Below are 12,199 nucleotides of genomic sequence, written 5' to 3' on the forward strand. Positions count from 1 at the left end.
TTGTATACATCTTTTCCTAATTAAACATAAGTTCATTATTAAAATTAAAGTTTCTTGAATGAATTATTTAATATATATATTTAGATTCCTAATTAAATATAGAATATCTTTAATAAATTATTAAAAATCATTTAATCAAAAACCAAATATTTTATGCATAGTGAGCAATCACTAATTTTTCTATAAAAAAACAACACCTAATAAATATATTCCTGAGTTGTATTTATTATGTGAGTTAAATATGTTTTGATTTTTTAATTTTAAGTAAAAAACGAAATTAATAATTCTTTTAAATTTTGATTCAATGTAATTTTTAAACTTTAAAAATATATAAATGTAATTAAATTTAATTAAAAAAATTAAACTCACATGTTTCTAAAGTCAAAATATTAAACTATATTAAAAATTTAAATATAAATTAATTTTAATTTTAATTAAAAATTAAATAATTAAAAACATATTTAATCCCTTTTCTTTCAATAAAACTTAAATATATAATGTTAAGATATTTAAACTCGAGCAATTTCATGTTGGTATAAAACCTTCATAAATCTCAATTTGTTTTAAAATTATAAGAAATTATATTATATTGTAAATTAGTGTTTTTGCAATATTATTTTTAATTAACTGAATTTATACTTATATATATATATATATATAAAGAGATACACATATACATTTTTTTTATTCTTAATAACATAGTTATTAATTTATTTGTCAAGGACAATTGTATGAAACTTTATTCAACTTACTTTTATATTTTAAATTTTGATTAAAGTTTTACTAAAACTTATTATATTTATTTTAAATTTTACATAACAAAACAACATATCATAACAGAAATTTGAAATAAGGTACATATACAAAATAAATAAATAAATGAAAAACAAAACCGTTTACAAACAAATCAGTATCTCAACAGAGCAGATAAGATACTAAGAAATGAAAAGAAAAAACTGTTCACAAAGAAAAAAAAACCTGTATCTTAACAGAAATCTAACAATTACCAAATCTTTATATTGATTAAAAAGATAATTCAAATTTATTGTAGGTCATAAAAATAACAAGTGAATGTAAGTAACTTCAAATAATTATCAATAAAAGAAATTAAGAAATATTATCAAGTAATAATTATGTATATATTTGTAAATCAGTAAATTAATGTTTTCATTTATATACTGTTAAAGAGTTAACCTGAATATATTCATTTACCTATCTCTACGCTCTCTTTTCCGCTCTCTTATTTAAATCCTCAACAGCTTCTGAAGAAGTGAGTCAAAAGAACTGAAGAACACACATCAGTCATGGCGTCGTCGTCTCTCATTTCCAATATTCTTTTTCTTCTTCTTCTCTCTTTCACTAAAGAAGCTTTATCTGTGTCAAAACTTTCATTGACTGGTCATCGTAATTACGTTAGCCGGGAAGTACTGGCAGAACAAGAAGCTGATAGAGTTTATGAATTACCAGGGCAACCACCGGTGAAATTCAAGCAATATGCAGGTTATATCACTGTCAATGAAACTCATGGAAGAGCACTGTTTTATTGGTTCTTTGAGGCCACCCATCAACCACACAAAAAACCAGTTCTACTGTGGCTCAATGGAGGTACGTATTTCATTACTGACTGTGACAGAAAGTACACTACTGCAACTAACATGATGAAAATGATGAATATTTTCAGGCCCAGGTTGTTCCTCGATTGGTTATGGAGAAGCAGAGGAGTTAGGACCCTTCTTTCCTCAGGACAGTTTCCAGCCAAAGCTAAAGTTGAACCCTTATTCATGGAACAATGGTTGGTCAATTTACATTCTTAACTCAGGAGTTGATGTTTAACACTAGTATTTTTGTATCATAAATATCAATATATGCACACCTTTTACTAGAAAAAATGATGATCCTTGTTAACCAATTTGATTTATATAGCCGCGAATCTTTTGTTTTTGGAAAGCCCTGTTGGAGTGGGATTCTCCTACACCAACAACAGCTTTGATTTGAATGAGCTTGGTGACGCCATGACTGGTAATGTTGCTTTCGTCTATGATTTTTCACTTGCTTCTTCTACAAAGAGTGATTTATTGATGCTACTGATTTTCCAACATCAGCTAAGGATTCACACACCTTCATAGTCAAGTGGTTTAGAAGATTTCCACAATTCAGATCACACGAGTTCTACATTGCTGGCGAAAGCTATGCAGGTAACTATCTTCTAAAACAAAAAATACATTTCTTTACCAATAGTGTACGATGAAATTTGGATCTTCTTTTCATATTAAAGTTTTAACATTTTAGGGCACTACGTTCCACAATTGTCCGAGCTCATTTTCGATCACAATAGAAATCGTGCCAAGAAAGACTACATCAGATTCAAAGGATTCATGGTATAACTCTAAATTTATGTATTATCTTCATTGGGTATCGCTATCATACTGTGTTCATGAAGCACAGGTCAAAGCAAATCAATGAAGAATTAAAGTCCTAAAGACACTATATGAAACCGATGCTAACTAGTTTGAAAAAATGATATTGGTTGTGCAGATTGGAAATGCAGCAATTGACGACGAATCAGATCAGAAGGGTTTGGTAGAGTATGCCTGGTATCATGCAGTGATATCCGATGGCTTATATCAGAACATTACAACAAATTGCAATTTCAAATTTGAAAATCAAACAGATGAATGCAATCGCTATGTGGATGAGTTATTCGTTGCGTATGACGTTATTGACTTATACAGCTTGTACACTCCCACGTGTGTCAGCGACGTCAACAGCACAGCCCCTGTCGTCAGAGGCACAACCCAAAAATCTTTTTCCAAAATTGTGAGCTTTCGCCTACTGTTTCTTGTCTAGTAGCAAAATTCCACATAAAATGCTCGATCATTTTGATTTGGCAAACATTACTTCTTGTGTACAAGAGAAAATCAAAGATCTGTCACAATTTACAGAGCGTGTTGGTAATTTTTTATTTGAACAGAATAAGTGGCATAGAAGACCAGAAGGATATGATCCCTGTGCATCCGATTACACTGAATTTTACCTAAACAGGCCAGAAGTCCAAAGGGCACTACATGCCAATGTCACCAAAATTTCCTATTCATGGAGTCACTGCAGGTTTTCATCCATATTCGCTATTTTCTCGTTCATCTTTTCTAGTCACGACAGATACAGAAGTTCGAGACATAACATCAACTGATGATATTAATGTTAAAACATCTTTGATCGGTAGAGACACGATGAATAGAACATGTATTGATGTTGTTACTTTTTGTTCTTGTCCATAGTAACGCTATCCAGGTTTGGAATGACTCGCCAGCATCCATTCTTCCTGTCATCAAGAAACTTGCTGCTGGTGGTCTGCGCATTTGGGTTTACAGGTAGACTTTTTTACTACAACATATTTGTCAAAGCTCTATAAGAAATCAGAGATAACTAATTAATAGATTCTAATCAACAAGATTTTTCATTCAGCATCCATTCATGCCTGTGATTTTGTTTCTATATAACAGTGGAGATACTGATGGAAGATGTCCTGTGACTGGAACAAGATACGCTTTGAAAAAGTTGGGGCTCCCCATTGTTGAAGATTGGACTCCCTGGTATACTAGCCAACAGGTAAAGTTCATGTTTCAAACTCAAACTAACCATTTTCCTGTCTTGGAGAGATTAAATTACATTAAGATTAATTTTGATGAATCTGAATGAATTTGTGTGTTATTATTGAACCTCAGGTTGGAGGATGGAGAACGATTTACGATGGGCTTACTTTTGTGACCATAAGAGGTGCTGGCCATGAAGTTCCGACCTACACTCCCAAACCAGCTCTGCAGCTGCTCCGACACTTCCTTGCAAATAAGAAATTACCATCTCAACCGATTTAATCATTTTTTTTTCATTTCTCTTTTCGAATTCTGTTTCACAATAAGATTTGAAGTTTCTTAATTCCAACAGGGGTGTTTTATGTGACGGCTGTGTTATTTTTTATTGTTCTTTTTTGTAACACTTACGTAGAAGTTGTATTCGTTACTCACAGAACACAAAGACAGAGGATATATTAACATTTTATGATTACACAAGAGATTAAATAAATTTTAAACGCACTATTTAAAAAATAAAAAACTACAAAACTAGTCATTTATTATATCGAGTGTGGTAAATATATAGGTCGACTTTAATTTTATTTTCGTTATGATACAAAGAAACTACTTGGATAAATTAAGTGAAAGGAGAAGGACAAAATGTAAAATTATTTTTAAGTTTTTTCTTTGGAGTGTTAAATATCTTTTATCTACAAAAGATACCCATGTTATGTAAATTTGGTTAAGAATCAGAATATATATATATATATATATATATATATATATATATATATATATATATATATATATATATATATATAACATGCATAAAATTAATAAATTAAACATAATGAAATTAATAAAGTAAATTGAATAACATATAATATTAATATAGTTATTTAAAATAATAATCATAATAATATATACATATATGCGTATTCCGGCGTGAGTTATCACCTTATTACATACAAAATTAATTTAAAAATATTGGTTTGGGGTTTTATGATAAACAAAAAGTTTTATAAAATTTTAAAAGAATTTCTCGATCTATTACTACTTATCAAAGATAACTAAGGATGTTAATTAAAATATATTTTGAAAGATGAATAAAAAAAGTTAAGTACAACCATAAACAATCTCATAACAGTAATTTAGGTTGAAATTATAAAAAAAAAAACAAATAAAATCAATTTAATTTATTGATTTTAGATATTTTTAAAACAATGTATCAATTTAGCTTTTTCCATTTATTGTGAAGTGTTATGCTATTGTGTAAAAAATAAAAACATTTTTTAAAAGTAATCTTATCACTAATTATTAATTTAATTAAAAAGGTAAAGTATTTCTAGATGAAAATACTTATTTAGAGAAGATAAAAACATGTAGGGAATGTTATTATGATACAACGAAACTATATAATAATTTTATATGTAATACAATTCAGTTATAAATAGGTTATATTTCAATTTTTTAAAGAATACATACATTGATAGTATAAAAAGAATCTTATATGTTGTACAGACCAATTATAAATTAGGCTAAATCATAATCATAATTAATATTATTTGTAGTAAAATCCAATAAATAGTTCTATGGGAATTTACAAAAATGTATTATTTTGATATTTTATAAACTTTTACACCATTTTATATTTATTTTTTATCTTTTATTTCTCTTTTCCTTTATTAATATTAAATTTTATTTTTAAAATGATTATATTACTTTTAAGAATAATGACAAGTGGTTGTTTCGGGAATATTTCTCATTCCAAACTTTACTTTTTAAAATAATCTTATTTATTTTAATTAAAAATAGTAAGGGATATTCCAGATAAATAAACATTGATTTGAAAGAAGATAAAAAAACATCTGAAAACTATATTCAAAACTATACGAGTTTTCTTATATGTAGTACAGTCTAATTATAAACTAGACTAACTTATAAATTGAATCTTTTTTAATTTTTGTTCATAATTTTGGTCTTTTATTTTTTAAACAATTTTAGTCTTTTTAAATTTTAGAAAAATATAGTTTTAGTTAAATTTATATTTAATATTTTCGTCTAAGACGCTGTCATGAAATACATACTTTAGTTTATATTTAAAATAAAACCTAAAGAATTATGAAAAAAATTAAAAAATTAGATTAAAATTTCTTAAATATTGTAATTGAAAATCAAAATATTTTAATTTATTAAATTTTAATTCAAAAAACATCATTTTAATTTCGAAAATTGATAAATCATAGTTTCTGAATAAAGCGCACCGTTTATAAAGTTGGGGGAAAAGGAAGAAAAATTGAAGAAAGGGTAAAGAGGCGAACTCAAATAACAGGGATCTGGTGTAATTGGGGCGAGAGGGTTCACTCGATCTGCAACGACGCTAGAATCGTGATTGAGGAGGTGGAGAGAGATGGGAGGACACGGCGAAGGCACAACCTACAAAGGTGTTACCATTCATCAACCAAAGCGATGGCACACCATCACCGGCAAGGGTTTGTGTGCGGTCATGTGGTCAGTTTTCGCTTCACTTCTCTGCTGTTCATATGCTCCTTGTTTTTTTTGCCCTAATTTCATGGATTCTATGATTTCTTGTTCCAGGTTTTGGGTACTGTACAGGGCAAAGCAAGATGGTCCTGTTGTATTGGTAAAACACCATTCTGACTCGTAATTCATTCCATTTGTTTCATCCTTACCCTTACAATAGCGTTGTTTCATTTTTGTTTTTTTCTAGGGCTGGAGGCACCCTTGGGAGGGTCACCATGATGATCATGGCAAGGGGCATTAGCATTCCTCAGGTACCTCACAAAACTATTTTTGTTTCCTCTCCCTGTAAATTTAATTTCCAATTACCTCTTTTCTTGTCAGTTATTAATCCGTTTAGGGATTACTTCATAAAATCTGCTGCTTTCTTTCTTACTCTTCTTTGGTATTGCAATGCAATGTCTGTTCTTTACACCTGATGCATCTCAGAAACCATAAGATGACATTTTAAATCTGGGTTATTGTGTGGGTTTGAGACTACAACATGACCCCACCCATTTTATTTAAATTCTACCGTAGACACAATTATAAATGCTGGCTGAGCGCAGTTGCTACTTGAAAAATTAGGATTCGTTCACACTTTGTTGTGGGCAATATGCTTACTACACGATTCTAATGTATTACCTATTTTGTTGCCAATAGGTGGTTTGATATTCGTATTTGTCATTGATATATCACAATAAACCTCTTGATGTGACACTTTAAACATTTAGTATAAAAAAATCGTTTTCAATTTCGAGTTGGAAAAGAAAATCATTCGTTTTCTTTCGTTTCCATACGGTGTACGTGCACGCTTTTGATGAAGCATCGACATTTAGGGGTTGTTTGCGTTTTATCATTTACTATTTTCATTTTTTTCTAAAAATATAAAATGGTAAGGAAAATGTTTGGACTGTTACTATTACATTCTTAGAAGTGGGAGTTTGCATAGCTGAAAATTTTAGATTTTTGTAAACAGAATGTTTTTTCTTGTTAACGGGTTTTCTTGTAATGTAATATGGTGCAATATTTGTTATTGTAAAGAATTATTTTCTTTTACTTTCTCATTTCACTTCTCTTCTTCATTGCAACCCTCGTGTAATGTACGGCTGACCGAGTGAGGAGTGGTAATCTTGCCCTTAAACTTTTTCAGGGTTAAATTTAAAATCACGGTGTCTTTTCAACAAGGGTCGTCATTATTGTATTTTTCTCAAAGGTGTAGCTAGATAATGATTATTTGGTGTGTTGTGTATGTCAATTGATTGCTTGTGCTCCCTGTGCTTAAGCCAACTTCAAAGTTGTAAAGCTATTCCTGTTTTTCCATGTCAAGCTTGTAAGCTATTTTGGGTGACTCTCAGTCTTTGTAGCTCGGACACATCTCATAAATAGTGTGTCCCATGTCCGACACGCTTATGATACTCATACGACTAACGTATTGATAAAGTGTCCAATTTGAAAGATAATTTTTTGTCTTTGACATGGCTCTAACACAATGATAATAATTACAAATCCAATGATTTTCTAAAACACCCATAAACTAGTAAACTTATTACATAAGTTTCTATTACGATTATAAAAATAAGGAACAAATCTTATATGATCACTACTTTTCACTTTTTGGATATTAGATAGATAGATTAGATTCATTTTTGTGTTGGTTGACAGTTTGAAACTAATATTTTTATACACTGTGTCTCGTGTCTTATATTGTGTCTTATATTTTTTCAATTTAGCCATATCTCTGTGTCCGAATCTGTATCTGGACTTCATAGCTTTCTGTTTCTGTGATTGCTGGCAGAGTCACTATAGTTTTAAACTTGAATCGACAGTCTTTCCAGGGGAAGATGTGTTTAGAAGTTTGGGTTCTTAATTTTAAAATGATTGTAGAAGGAAGGGTGGAGAAAGAACAGAGTAAGTCTTGAAGAAAGTAACTTACTTTGAATTTGTGCCAGTAAGAAAACTCATAGGAAATGGAAATGATGATATAATGAAGACTCCAAAAATATGAAAAATTGAATATACAAATGACTTTCAGGAAATGTAATGATAGCAGGAAATATTTCATGAAACAAAACACTCGTAAGTTTTATTTATACTCTCTATTTTTACATTTACAAGAGTGACTTATTAACTTGATCCTGTTCAGTACATATACAACATCTTTTGGACAGCACAGATTGAGATTTAGAAACACGTCTGAAGACAGAAATCTCTACCAAAATGAACTAGAGAAATAACATGTATTATTTTTCTTGGCAGGCACGATCTCCAAAAATGGGAAGAACAGAACTTGAAGTGTCTGTTGTTGTGGGTGCGCTGTTAGTTGAAACGTTACCTTGATTAATTCAATAAATTGGCTGTAAAATAAGAGATTTCTTTTTGCATGATTTCATCAGTTAGATATGTTTCAGCTCACCTGTTAACTGGGATGAAAGTCATGGCTATGTTTTGCTGGATTAATTATCCATGTTATCGTTGTTCTCAGAAATTTATGGGCTTAGATTGTGTATTCCAGCATTTGACAACACAATGTTATAATGTTTTTTGTTTATTTCAAAGAACTTCATGTTGTGCTAAACGTCCGGGATCTTAAGTATAGATTGTATCCACATTAGTTAGAAATCATTTGCAGAATTGTGAAGTAGCGAAAAGAGTGATAGATTTGGAAGATTTTCCCCTTTTTGCGTTTGTAACACTAACAGTATTATGAACTTGAAGAGTGGATTTAAGAAACATTTGCTCTCGGACTCACTCGTGAATAGTGATGACTAACACTTGCTTGTGCAAACCTATGTTTAATATTTTTAATGGGAGAATAATTTGTTCGCCAAACAGCAGGAATGATTTTTAAATTTAAGAGGATGAATGAGGTGAATTTAAGAGATTGTGCTACAAACATGGGGAAGTTGGATCTGGATGCTATCAAGATCATCCAATCATCCCATTCTGGAATAACTTTTTTGAAAGCTTTAAATATGTTTTGGTTGTATCAAATCATTGATTTTATTTGCCATAAAAAAAAATAACATTTTTAACTAATTTGCTTATATAATGTTTTTGGGAGTAAAATAAAATTAGTTGGCCAAAATGGAGTATTTTTTAAAGAGTAAATAATAAATTTTTAATTTGAGACATAAAATAATAAGTACTTTGTCAAGGATAAAATATATGTTAAGTCTTAAAAATTTAGTTTTTATTGAAGACAGACTCCGAAATTATCTGGGCCTATGGTTAAACACACAAGAGGTGAGGAGACATTAAAAATGATCATAATTATCATGATGACATTATTAAACCAAGCATATTTCAAAATACTGGTCTATTTGTTTATCATGATAGAAAACCTGCCTAGTTTTTGGTAATAATATTAACTAATTATAGGTTGTCTTAGTTTAGAAATTTATTTTGGGGAAAAGTAATAGACGTAGAATAAGGAATCGAATCTGTTGTCGAAGAGAGAAGGTAGAAGGTGTTTCCAGAGAGTTCGTTTGTGGGTTGAAATAGGTAGACTAGATTGTTAGATCAGAGTGCATGAACAAGGAGTGAAGAAGGAGATAGGAATGTCATACTTGTTACCACATTTGCACTCTGGTTGGGCCGTTGATCAGTGTATTCTCTCAGAAGAAGAACGAGTTGTCGTCATTCGCTTCGGCCACGATTGGGATGACACCTGCATTCAGGTATATATAGATAGATAGATATATACTCTTCTCCATTTCTTCTTCCTTCTTTCTAATTTCAGTTTCTTCTACCTTTGTTTCTTTATCAGATGGATGAAGTGTTGGCATCGGTTGCTGAAAAGATTAAAAATTTCGCTGTGATTTATGTTGTGGATATCAGCGAGGTGCCTGATTTCAACACCATGTACGAGTTGTATGATCCATGCACTGTTATGTTCTTTTTTAGGAACAAACATATCATGATAGACCTTGGAACCGGAAACAACAATAAAATCAACTGGGCTCTCAAAGACAAGCAAGAGTTCATAGATATTGTCGAAACAGTCTACCGTGGAGCAAGGAAGGGACGCGGTCTTGTCATTTCTCCTAAAGATTACTCTACCAAGTATCGCTACTGAGTTACATTTATGTCCCATATTCACGTTAATGTTCATTGCTTTGTAATTCATTTTTCAGCTTTTTAGATACTCAATGTTAAAGGACTATCTTTGATATATACTTTAGCATTTTGTATGAAAGATCGACTCAATATTTCTTAGATATTTTTAATTACTAAAATAAAAAAGTTTAATTTGCAGGTATCAGAATTAGATAGCCATTTAGGAGATGTGGTGTTATAATTCATATACTATGAGTTTTTATCATCTAGTATTATAGTTTAGTTCAATCTTATCACTTCTTGATCGAAATATTTATATAAAAATAATATCTCGGATGATATAATAAAAGAAAAAAGAAAAAATTGTAATTTACAGTTCTCCAGACTTTTAACTAACATAAAAGTTTTAATATCGAACTTTTCCATAAATAAAACGATTTTCGACAATTTATCCTGAAAAACAAAATTTACAACTTTCACCCTTATGTTCACCAGAAACAGTTACCTTATTTATACATAGAGGGAGGGGTAAAATGGTAAGACCAACCTGAACCCTCCATAACCAACCCCTTCAAATTCCCCTTATCCTATCTTCAGTGTTCACTTCAATTTGCATCACTTTTCATCTTCTCTCCCTCAAATTCCAAATCTCACAAACCTTTTTCATCACAAAAATGGCTTCGACAACTTTAACAGCCCTTACCCTTCGTTCTCTATCTTATCCAACACCCTCCTCTTACCCTACGCACCTCTCCGCCAAACCCTCCCTCCAATTCCCCAGCTTCTTCCACCGCGCCACCACCACCACGCGCCGGGCACGCGTCGTTGTGTCTGCCGTCGAAGCGCCGGAGAAAATCACGACTCTCGGCGACGCAATCGCCGGACTCACCCTGGAGGAGGCGAAGACTCTCGTGGACTTCCTCCAGGACAAGCTCGGGGTCTCCGCAGCGTCCTTCGCTCCCGTGGCTGCCGTCGCGGCTCCCGGAGGCGCCGCTGCGGATGCGGCGCCGGTGGTGGAAGAGAAGACGGAGTTCGACGTCGTGATCGAGGAGGTGCCGAGCAATGCGAGAATCGCCGTGATTAAGGCCGTGAGAGCGTTGACGAGCCTGGCGCTGAAGGAGGCGAAGGAGTTGATCGAAGGATTGCCGAAGAAGTTCAAGGAAGGGATTTCAAAGGAAGAAGCGGAAGATGCGAAGAAGCAACTCGAAGAAGCTGGTGCCAAGATTGCCATTGTTTAGGACTTGCTGTTTTTGCTTTGTTGTAGTTGAGTACACTGTAATTTCATATCATTTTGTCTGGATTTCAATTTTATTTGTAATGAGGAATTTATGAGTTTTTGTTTGTCTAATTTTTTTTTATGCAGCTCAGGTGTTTGTCGAAACGGGGTGAACTGGTGCAGGTTTTTTTATATCAGTCAAATAATGAACTGAATTAAGAATTGGTAATGGCGTCCAAAAATCATAATCCAGAACATGTGGATAAAATTTATTTGATATCTGTTACTATGATGTTTAATTAGTAATGTAGAATTCTCAGCATTCTTCACATTTTTAGAACATACTCAATTTTCTCCTAATTCTAGATTACTCGAATTTTTTTACGTGCAGGATACACGGAAACGTATCAGATATGATAAGCTTTCTAATTTTTTCATCGATGTCTTCAACCATTATTTTTCTGGCAAACTTTAAGAACAAATATTTGTACAGGAAACAAATGAAAACGTCTTTATTTCATTTATATTTTGGAGTTTCTTTCACCAAAATCATCACGTGTTCACTGATGAGTTATGTTAAGCACAACATTTCTTTTTTATTGGACAAATTGTTGAGGATCTAGGATAGGATGGATTCAAAGAAAATTTTTCAATTATTTTAATTGGATAAATTTAATTAGGACAAAGAAGGTGATCAGAAAAAATAATTAATAAATAAATATTTTATTATTATTAATTATTTTCACTTGTATGTTATAAAAAGTATTTTTTATTTTACTGTTAAATACTTTAAGCAAAATAAATTAGTATACACACCCTCAATTTCACGGTT

At 31.4% G+C, this 12,199-nt stretch overlaps 4 protein-coding genes across 6 annotated transcripts; all 4 read left to right on the forward strand.

The window, feature by feature from the left end:
- Positions 1-1,233: 1,233 nt before the first annotated feature.
- LOC124837723 (serine carboxypeptidase-like 34) lies at positions 1,234-3,942 on the forward strand. Its single transcript, XM_047313172.2, has 10 exons — positions 1,234-1,605; positions 1,682-1,792; positions 1,924-2,019; positions 2,103-2,195; positions 2,290-2,378; positions 2,536-2,817; positions 2,972-3,108; positions 3,279-3,371; positions 3,504-3,609; positions 3,726-3,942. Exons 1-10 carry the CDS (start codon positions 1,305-1,307, stop codon positions 3,873-3,875), a joined length of 1,458 nt encoding a protein of 485 aa, XP_047169128.1. The 5' UTR covers positions 1,234-1,304; the 3' UTR covers positions 3,876-3,942.
- A 1,912-nt stretch (positions 3,943-5,854) lies between these two features.
- Positions 5,855-8,670, forward strand: LOC124837728 (NADH dehydrogenase ubiquinone 1 beta subcomplex subunit). The gene is made up of 4 exons (XM_047313182.2): positions 5,855-6,083; positions 6,171-6,216; positions 6,304-6,367; positions 8,352-8,670. Exons 1-3 carry the CDS (start codon positions 5,983-5,985, stop codon positions 6,355-6,357), a joined length of 201 nt encoding a protein of 66 aa, XP_047169138.1. The 5' UTR covers positions 5,855-5,982; the 3' UTR covers positions 6,358-6,367; positions 8,352-8,670.
- A 146-nt stretch (positions 8,671-8,816) lies between these two features.
- On the forward strand, positions 8,817-10,312 carry LOC124837727 (thioredoxin-like protein YLS8). Its single transcript, XM_047313181.2, has 2 exons — positions 8,817-9,772; positions 9,862-10,312. Exons 1-2 carry the CDS (start codon positions 9,653-9,655, stop codon positions 10,168-10,170), a joined length of 429 nt encoding a protein of 142 aa, XP_047169137.1. The 5' UTR covers positions 8,817-9,652; the 3' UTR covers positions 10,171-10,312.
- A 427-nt stretch (positions 10,313-10,739) lies between these two features.
- On the forward strand, positions 10,740-11,891 carry LOC124837736 (large ribosomal subunit protein bL12c-like). Of its 3 annotated transcripts, none has more exons than XR_015784899.1 (3): positions 10,740-11,414; positions 11,515-11,592; positions 11,759-11,891. XR_015784899.1 is itself a non-coding variant. In XM_047313195.2 (2 exons), exon 1 carries the CDS (start codon positions 10,826-10,828, stop codon positions 11,387-11,389), a length of 564 nt encoding a protein of 187 aa, XP_047169151.1. In that variant the 5' UTR covers positions 10,740-10,825; the 3' UTR covers positions 11,390-11,414; positions 11,515-11,698. The 3 variants fall into 3 exon arrangements, 1 of the variants encoding a protein (XP_047169151.1); XR_015784900.1 differs by having other exon boundaries at positions 11,520-11,592; XM_047313195.2 differs by lacking the exon at positions 11,759-11,891 and having other exon boundaries at positions 11,515-11,698.
- Positions 11,892-12,199: the final 308 nt, after the last annotated feature.

Source organism: Vigna umbellata, chromosome 3 (genome assembly GCF_029865625.1).
Source record: "Vigna umbellata cultivar VRB3 chromosome 3, Vumbellata_1.0, whole genome shotgun sequence".
NCBI classification, from domain to species: domain Eukaryota; kingdom Viridiplantae; phylum Streptophyta; class Magnoliopsida; order Fabales; family Fabaceae; genus Vigna; species Vigna umbellata.